The following is an 8,872-nucleotide window of genomic DNA, read 5'->3' on the forward strand; positions in this document are numbered from 1 at the left end:
GGATGGGATCCATGAACGGGATGGGATCCATGGACGGGATGGGATCCATGAATGGGATGGGATGGACAGGATGGGATCCATGGACAGGATGAGAACCACGGATGGGATGGGTTCCATGGACAGGATGGGATCTTATGGATGGGATCCATAGATGGGATGGGATCCATGGGATGGGATCCATGGATGGGATGGGATCCACAGGATGGGATCCATGGACGGGATGGGATCCACGGATGGGATCCATAGATGGGATGGGATCCATGGGATGGGATCCATGGGTGGGATCCATGAATGGGATGGGATCTTATGGATGGGATCCATGGACAGGATGGGATCCATGGATGGGATGGGATCCATGGGATGGGATCCATGGGATGGGATCCATGAACAGGATGGGATCCATGGATGGGATGGGATCTTATGGATGGGATCCATGAATAGGATGGGATCCATGGACGGGCTCTATGGTCGGGATGTGTTCGTGGTTTCGGTTCCGTTGTTGGGCTCAGACTCGGGTAATAAATTTCACCGAGTGTCTTTGATGGATGTGACACGTGATTCTTTGATAATCCCGGCTCCCGGTGCCGCGTCCCGGTGTTTCAGCGCCGCCTCCGGTAACGGGGAGCCCTTCAAGATGGCGCCCGCTCGCCCTCATTTTGCCCGCACTCAAGATGGCCGACGCGATGTTTTGTGCGTGGTGACGTCATCAAAGAGAGCCGCGTCGCGCTGCCCTTAACCAAGATGGCGGAATCCCCGAGTTTAACGCGGCTCCGTGCCCTTCGTTAAGATGGCGGACGCGACGCGACTCCGCCGCGGCGTCACGTGACGTGGGGCGGAGCGGGAGAAAGCGAAAGTGGCGGCGGGAGCGGCGGGATCGGGACCAGCCCGGGAACGGAGCGAGCTGCCAGCGGGAACAGCGCCGGAACAGCGCCCCCTGGCGGCCGGGAGGACACAAAGGGCGGCCACTAAAGGGGGGGGGTCCCACCGAGCCCGGAGCCGGGACCCCCCTCGGACACGGGGGTCGCTCGGTCCCGGTCCCCCCGGTGCCCCCGGCCATGTCGCGGCTGGAGGCCGTGGCCAACGTGGTGCTGCGGGTCCCGGCGCTGGCGCTGCTGGACCTGCTGTACCGATGGGAGCCCGCCGCCATCACCGAGATACTGCGGGAACGGACCGGGAACGGGACAGCGGGGGACAACGCGATCACAACGGCGGCGATACGGGCGGCGGGGTGCGGCGGTGAGCGAACGGCAACCGGGAACGGCGGGGACACGGGAACCGGGCGGGGACACGGGGATCCCGGCAGCGTTGGGATGTGGGGCCGGGCCGGGGGGGGTAGGGCTGATATAAGGAGTGAGAGGGGGGGGGCGGCACACGGGATGAACGGGAACGGGGGTGGGGGGGTGAGATGGGGAATACACGGGCTGGGGGCGACACGGGGTATGGGGGCACAACAAGGTGGGGGCAATACAAGGTATGGGGGCAATACAAGGTATGGGGGCAATACAAGGTATGGGGGCAATACAAGGTATGGGGGCAATACAAGGTATGGGGGCACAACAAGGCCTGGGGACAAGGTGGGGCCCCCCGGGGTCTGGGTGTGTTAGGGCCGCTGTGAGGCCTACACAGGCTGGGGACACCACAAGGCCTGGGGACACCCCCAGCTGTAGGGATTTATTAGGGTTATGGGTGTCTATATAATAGGTGTCTATAATGGGTGTCTATATAATAGGCCTGGCTGTATGGGGGACATGGGGGACACCACAAGGCCTGGTCATGGTGGGTCTACACAAGGTTGGGACACACTGGGGACACCCCAAGGCCCGGCCATGGTGGGGACAGCCCTGACTGTAGGGATGTGTTAGGGCCATCCTAAAGCCTGGCTGTATGGGATGCACAGAGGCCTGGCTGTGTGTGGGACATGGGGGGACACCCCCAGCTGTTGGGCTGTGTTAATAGGGCCATTCTAAAGCCCAAAGGCCTGGCTGTATGTGGGACATGGGGGACACCACAAGGCCAGGTCATGGTGGGGACACCCCCGGCTGTAGGGATTTATTAGGGTTATGGGTGTCTATATAATAGGTGTCTATAATGGGTGTCTATATAATAGGTGTCTATAATGGGTGTCTATATAATAGGCCTGGCTGTGTGTGGGACACGGGGGGACACCCCAAGGCCTGGTCATGGTGGGGACATGGGGGGTCTACACAAGGTTGGGACACACTGGGGACACCCCAAGGCCCGGCCATGGTGGGGACAGCCCTGACTGTAGGGATGTATTAGGGCCATCCTAAAGCCTGGCTGTATGGGATGCACAGAGGCCTGGCTGTGTGGGGGACATGGGGGACACCCCAAGGCCTGGCTGTGGTGGGGACACCCCCGGCTGTAGGGATTTATTAGGGTTATTCTAAAGCCCGAAGGCCTGGCTGTGTGTGGGACATGGGGGACACCGCAGGGCCTGCCCGTGCCATGGTGTTCCTATGGGCCGGGCTGTGTCCCCAGCTGTGCCCCCTCTGTGCCATGGCGGCCATTTGTGGTACCCTCACATCCCATCTCATCCCCCTCCCCTGTGCCATGTTATAGGGGCAGGGTGTGGGGTGCTGAGCCCTCTGTCTGCATTGGGGATGAGGGACACGGCACCGTCCCCATCAGGCTCTAACCCCCCCCCTCTCTTTGCAGGCCACGTCCTGTGCCTGGTGCTGCTGGTGCTGCCCGTGCACTCCCTGGTCCGGCTCTACCTCCACCTGCTCACTGTGCTGCTGCTCTGTGCCGGGCACCAGAGAGCCAGGTGAGACCTGTGTGGGTATGGGGGTGATGGGAGCACTGTGGGGTGATGTGGGGCCATGGGGTGATGTGGGGCTGATGCTCTGTCTGAGGGTGCTGGGAGCACTTTGGGGTGGGCTGTGGGGCCATGGGGTGCTGTGAAGAGCGGTGGGGCTGATACTCTGTCTGGGGGTGCTGGGAGCCCTGTGGGGTGGGCTGTGGGGCCGTGGAGTGCTGTGGGGAGCAGTGGGGCTGACGCTCACCCTCTGTGCAGTGATTACGTCCGCCATGAGCTGCAGCGTGGGTCCCATGGCGCCGTGTACAGCAACATGGCGGAGTTGGGCCGCTTCACCACGGCCCTGGCAGGTGAGTGGGATGGGGGGGGGGGCTCCCTTTGAGCATCCTGGGACCCCCCCCCCAATCTGTGTCCCTGGTTTGGGGGCAGCCAGCAGCAGGTGGGAGCCCCAGGGCCTTTCCCCAGCCCCAGACCCCCAGGCTTTGCATGGGAAGGGCTGAGCCCCCCATTGTCCCACTATGGGATGTTCCTGCCCCCCCTGTGGCTGTCCCCCCCCCTCTCCCGGTGTCTCCCCAACCCCCTGCCCTCATTTGGAGCCGGTGTCCGTGCTGGGCTCTGGGTTCCGTAGGGCCAACGCTGCTTCCCCCACAGGCCAGGTCTGTATCTGTGCCCTGTGTGCGCTGCTGATGAGGACCCGACAGGCCTGGCTGTTTGCTGCCCCACTGCTGCCCCTGCTGGCCCGGCTCTGCGGCTTCCCCCTGCACGTCCTGCCCGTGGCCAACACCTTCGCCGCCATCCTCACCAGCATGGAGGTGCTCTACGTGCTGGGCTCCCACATCCTCGTCCCCTTCCACTTGGCTGCCGCTGCCTGCAGGGAGATCTTACAGGTAAGCGGGGCTGCCAGCTCAGCTGGACGCAGCTCCCTGCATCAGTGAGTGCCCCACATTGAGCCGCCCTGCCCCACATTGAGCCGCCCTGCCCCACATTGAGCCGCCCTGCCCCACATTGAGCCGCCCTGCCCCACAGGCCATGGAGCTGTACCGGCTGCTGGCGCTGGGGATGTCCCTATGGAGCCAGCTGTCCGTCCCCCTCCTCTTCCTGGTCTTCTGGCTGGCGCTGTTCTCCCTGCGACTCTCCTCCTTCCTGGCCTCTTCCAGCAGCCCCGTGGCCCAGCAGGGGCTGCTCTTCGTCCTGCTCAGCAGGTAGGAACCCCCCCCCCTCCCCTGCCTTCCTCCCACCTGGTGGAGGAGGAGAAGGGTGATGGGGTGAGGAAGGTGATGGGGTGAGGAGAAGGGTGATGGGAGGAGAAGGAAGAGGGTTATAAGGTGAGGAAGGTGATGGGGTGAGAAGGAGGAGGGTGATGGGATGAGGAGGAGGATGGTGATGGGGTGAGGAAGGTGATGGGGTGAGGAAGGTGATGGGGTGAGGAAGATGATGGGGTGGGGATGGTGAGGGGATGGGGATGGTGAGGGGATGGGGATGGTGAGGGGATGGGGATGGTGAGGGGGTGGGGATGGTGACGGGGTGAGGATGGTGATGGGGTGAGGATGGTGACGGGGTGAGGATGGTGATGGGGTGAGGATGGTGATGGGGTGAGGATGGTGATGGGGTGAGCAGGGCCGGGTGCAGCTCCCCGCTCTCCCTTGCAGCGTGGCCGAGTGCTGCAGCACGCCCTACTCCCTCATCGGCCTCACCTTCACCGTCTCCTACGTTGCCCTGGGCGTGCTCAACCTCTGCAAATTCTACCTGCTGGGCTTCGGTGCCTTCCAGAACGGCAACGTCATGCACAGGTGAGCATGGCTGGGGGTGCAGGGAGGGCAGGGGGCGTCCCATGTGGGATCCCAATGTGGGACCCCCCCAACTCACCGCCCGCTCCGTGCAGGGGGGTGACGGAGGGCGTCACGCTGCTGCTGCTGGCGCTGCAGACGGGGCTGCTCGACTTGCAGGTCCTGCAGCGGACCTTCCTCCTCAGCATCATCCTCTTCATCGTGGTGACATCCACGCTGCAGTCCATGATCGAGATCGCCGACCCCATCGTGCTGGCAATGGGGGCCTCCCGCAACAGGTACCATCGTCCTGCACCCCTCCATCCTGCACAGGGGGGGCTGGGGCTGGGGGCGGGCAGCCGTGGGGGCTGCAATGGGGGGCTGCCCATGTGGGAAGCGCCCCCTCATTGAGCTGCACCCAACAGGAGCCTCTGGAAGCATTTCCGTGGTGTCAGCCTGTGCCTCTTCCTGCTGATCTTCCCCTGCTTCATGGCCTACAAGATCGCGCGCTTCTTCCACATGGATTTCTGGCTGTTGATCATTATCTCCAGCAGTATTCTCACCTCTCTTCAGGTACGGACGGACCCCCGACCTCCTCGCGCCCCATCCTTCGTCCCGTCTGTCAAGTCTACCCCCTGTCCCCCATGTCCCATGTCCATCCCCCATGTACCCTGTCTGCCATCCCCCTGGTCCTCCTGTCCCGTCTCCCCCATGTCCCCTGTCCCTGTCCATATCCCGTCTCCATGTCCCCATGTCCCCCATGTCACATTGTCCCCGTGTCCCCCATCCCCCAAGTCCCTCCTGGTCCCCGTGTCCATGTCCATTCCCCATGTCATCATGTCCTATGTCCTCCCGATCCCATGTCCCCTCGTCCCAATGTCCCCTATGACCCCATGTCCCAGTCCCCCAACCCCCTGTTCTCCCGTCCCTCCATCCCCCCGTCCTCCTGTCTCCGTCCCCATGGTCCCTGGTCCCCCATATCCCCTGTTCCATGTCCCCACTGTCCCCATGGTCAACATTGTCCCCATGTCCCCGTCCCATGTCCCCATCCCCCAGTCCATCTGTCCCCGTGTCTCCATGTCCCCCATATCCCATGTCCCCCATCCCATGTCCAATCATGTCCTCTATGTCCTCCATCCTGTCCCGTCCCCATGTCCCTATGACCCATGTCCCCAGTCCCCCAACCCCTGTTTCTCCGTCTCCTCCCCCGTTCCCTTGTCTCAGTAATTCCCCCCATCTCGCATGTCCAATGTCGCGCCATGTCCATTGTCCCCTTCCCAGTCCCCCTGTCCCCTGGTCCGCATCTCCGTCCCATGTCCCACATATCCATGTTCCCCATCCATGTCCCCTGTCCCTCCCCATGTCCTATGACCCTGTCCGTCCATCCCCCCGTGCCCCCCCCCATTGCCTCTGTGCCCGCAGGTGCTGGGCACACTGTTCATCTATCACTGTTTGCTCTGTGCCCGCAGGTTGGCTGGGCACGCTGTTCATCTATGCGCTGTTTGCTCTGTGCCCGCAGGTGCTGGGCACGCTGTTCATCTACGCGCTGTTGTGGCGGAGCTGCTGCAAGGACGCGCCGCTGCAGCGCATGGACGAGATCATGTACGCGGTCAGCGCCGTGAGCCGCGTGCTGGAGTTCCTGTGGCGTGTGCGTGGTGGCCTATGGGCTGGGAGTCTTGTTTGGGGATGGAGCTGGCTGGGCGCGGCTCGGTCATGGTGGTGCACTCGTACTGCAACGTGTGGTGCGGGCGCAGTCGGGCTGGAGGCGTTTTCCTGTGCGCCGCGAGGCGCCAAGAAGATCAGTCCCTGCCTGCGCTACAGGGGGCAGCTGCGCACACGACGAGTCTGCGCCATCTGCTTCAGGTGGACCCATGTCCCGTCCATGTCCCCATCCCCGCTCCATGTCCCATCCTCATCCCCATGTTCCCCCAATTCCCGTCCCTCCGTCCCCCATCCCCCGTCCCCCATGTCCCCGTCATCCATCCCCATGTCCTCCGTCCCATGTCCATTGTCCCCATGTCTCTATGTCCCGTCCCATGTCCCGTCCCCCATCCCTCTTGTCCCCCATGTACCCATATCCCCATGACCCCATCCCATGTCCCCCCGTCCCTCCATCCCATGTCCCCCGATCTGTCTCCGTCCCCCCCCCGCTCCTCCATGTCCCAGTACCCATGTCCCCATGTCCCTCTCATCCCATGTCCCCCGTCCCGTGTTCCATTACTCCCATCCCCCACTCCGCCATGTTCCCCCGTCCCTGTACCTCATGTCCACCTGTCCCAATCCCCCATCCGTCCTCCTCTTGCTCCCCATGCCGTTCCCCCTGCCCATGTCCCCCCATCCTCCGTCCCATCCCGCACCCCCGATCCCTGCCCTCCATCCCCCCCATTACCCTCCCCTGTGCGTGTGGCCGTGCACTGAGCCCCCTTTGTTCCCTTAGGACATGGATGTTGCCGTCATCACGTCGTGCCGACACTTCTTCCACGGCTCCTGCCTGCGCAAGTGGTTGTACGTGCAGGACTCGTGTCCCCTGTGCCACCAGCGGGTCACGCCAGAACCGGCACCGGCCCGGCAGGACGAGGAGCCGGGACATGGAGGAGCCCCGGACCGGCCCCGGGAGGAGCCGGGAGATGGAGGAGCCCCGGACCGGCCCCGGGAGGAGCCGCCGGGTGGAGCCGGCCGCGTGAACGAGGTCAGCGACCCCCGGCTCCGAGCTGAGTCCGACCCCAAAGAGCCGGGGGGAGGCGCCGCCCCGCAGCCCGACCCTCGTCCCACCGTCGCCCCCCACCGGGACCGGCCCCCCCAGCGTGACCCACCGGAGCCGCCGCCCCCCGCCCCCCCCACGGACCGTTCAGCCGGCACCGGGCCGGGCTCGGACAGACACAGCCATATACACGGCGCCCGGTTCGGTTCGGACACACACGGCGCCCGGTTCGGCTCGTAGCGCCGGGGGCTGCCCGAGCCCGGCAGGATGGTGGGGCTGTGTCCCCCCCCGGTGCCGTGCAGGGGATGTGGGGCGGATCGAACCGAACCGAGCAGCACCGGGACTAATTGCAATAAAGCCGGAGTCGCAGCCGCTGCAGCCCAGCTCCGGTGCCGCCCGGTGACACCCCCACGGGGGGGGTGGGCAGGGGCCGAATGCAGCCACCCCCCCCCGGAGCGCGGCCGGCCGGACTTACCCAGTACGGGGCACGGGAGGAGCGTGCCCCATGGATGGGAACGGGGTGGGGGCGGGTTGGAATGGGGCGGGTGTGGGGCAGCCATAGGATGGCACGGGGCGGGTGTGGGGCAGCCATGGGATAGTATGGGGCAGCTATAGGATGGCATGGGGCGGGTGTGGGGCAGCCATAGGGTGGCATGGGGCGGGTGTGGGGCAGCCATAGGGTGGCATGGGGCGGGTGTGGGGCAGCCATAGGGTGGCACGGGGTGGGTGTGGGGTTGCCATAGGGTGGCATGGGGCGGGTGTGGGGCAGCCATAGGATGGCATGGGGCAGGTGTGGTGTTGCCATAGGGTGGCTCACCCCCCCGCCGCTTTGGGGTCGGTGCCCGGCGGGGGGATCCATGAAGCGATGGGGGTCCCGGCCGTGGGGCCCGGCCCCTGTGTGGGCACCCGGCCCAGCTGGGACCCCCTTCATCTGCCCGGAACGGGGAGGAGGGTCCCCAGGGCCCGGACCCCCCCGCTGCAGCCCAGCCCCACCCGCACTTACCGCGTCCCAATGGGGCCCTGCGGCCCATTAGCGGCAGGGAGAGAAGCGCCGTGAGACGCGTCTGGGGGGGGCGAGCGGCAGGGAGACCCTGCAACCCCCCCCACAGCCCCCAACGCGCCGCTCCGTGACTGCAGGGATGCGGGGGGGGCGGCCATGGGGGGAGACGGGGGGTGCTGAGGCGGGGGGGGGGGGGATAAGGACTGAATGGGGCATCGGGGGGAGACTAGAGGATGCCAACTTGGGGATGGGGGGGGTCAAGGATGCGAAATGGGGATCGGGGGGGGTAAGGATGTAATTGGGATGGGGGGGGATAAAGGAATTGCAAGTGGCGGCATGGGGGGGGGATAAGGATGCCAGTGGGGATGGGGGGGGATAAGCGATGCAAATGGGGAATGGGGGGCGGATAAAGGATGCAGTGGGGATGGGGGGGGGATAAGGATGCACATGGGATGGGGGGCGGGAATAAGGATGCACATGCGGGATGGCGGGGAGGGATAAGGATGCAGATCATGGGGATGGGGCGTAGGATGCAAATCGGGGATGGGGGGCGGATACGGATGCAATGGGGATGGGCGGGGGGATAGAATTGCAATGGGGAATTGGGGGGGGTAAGATGCAATGGGGAT

The 8,872-nt window shown here is 64.8% G+C and overlaps 1 protein-coding gene across 1 annotated transcript; it reads left to right on the forward strand.

Annotated features, from left to right (window-relative positions):
• Window positions 1-748: 748 nt before the first annotated feature.
• Window positions 749-7,626, forward strand: LOC107306858 (RING finger protein 145-like). Its single transcript, XM_015850261.2, is given in 13 exon segments — window positions 749-1,236; window positions 2,677-2,785; window positions 3,035-3,126; window positions 3,428-3,663; window positions 3,803-3,978; window positions 4,426-4,566; window positions 4,659-4,841; window positions 4,968-5,115; window positions 6,062-6,247; window positions 6,250-6,283; window positions 6,286-6,327; window positions 6,330-6,415; window positions 6,980-7,626. Coding segments are annotated over 13 exon segments (2,118 nt in total). The 5' UTR covers window positions 749-1,055; the 3' UTR covers window positions 7,484-7,626.
• The last annotated feature ends 1,246 nt before the right edge of the window (window positions 7,627-8,872 follow it).

This window comes from Coturnix japonica (assembly GCF_001577835.2).
Source record: "Coturnix japonica isolate 7356 chromosome 4 unlocalized genomic scaffold, Coturnix japonica 2.1 chr4random350, whole genome shotgun sequence".
In the NCBI taxonomy this organism is placed as follows: Eukaryota; Metazoa; Chordata; class Aves; order Galliformes; family Phasianidae; genus Coturnix; species Coturnix japonica.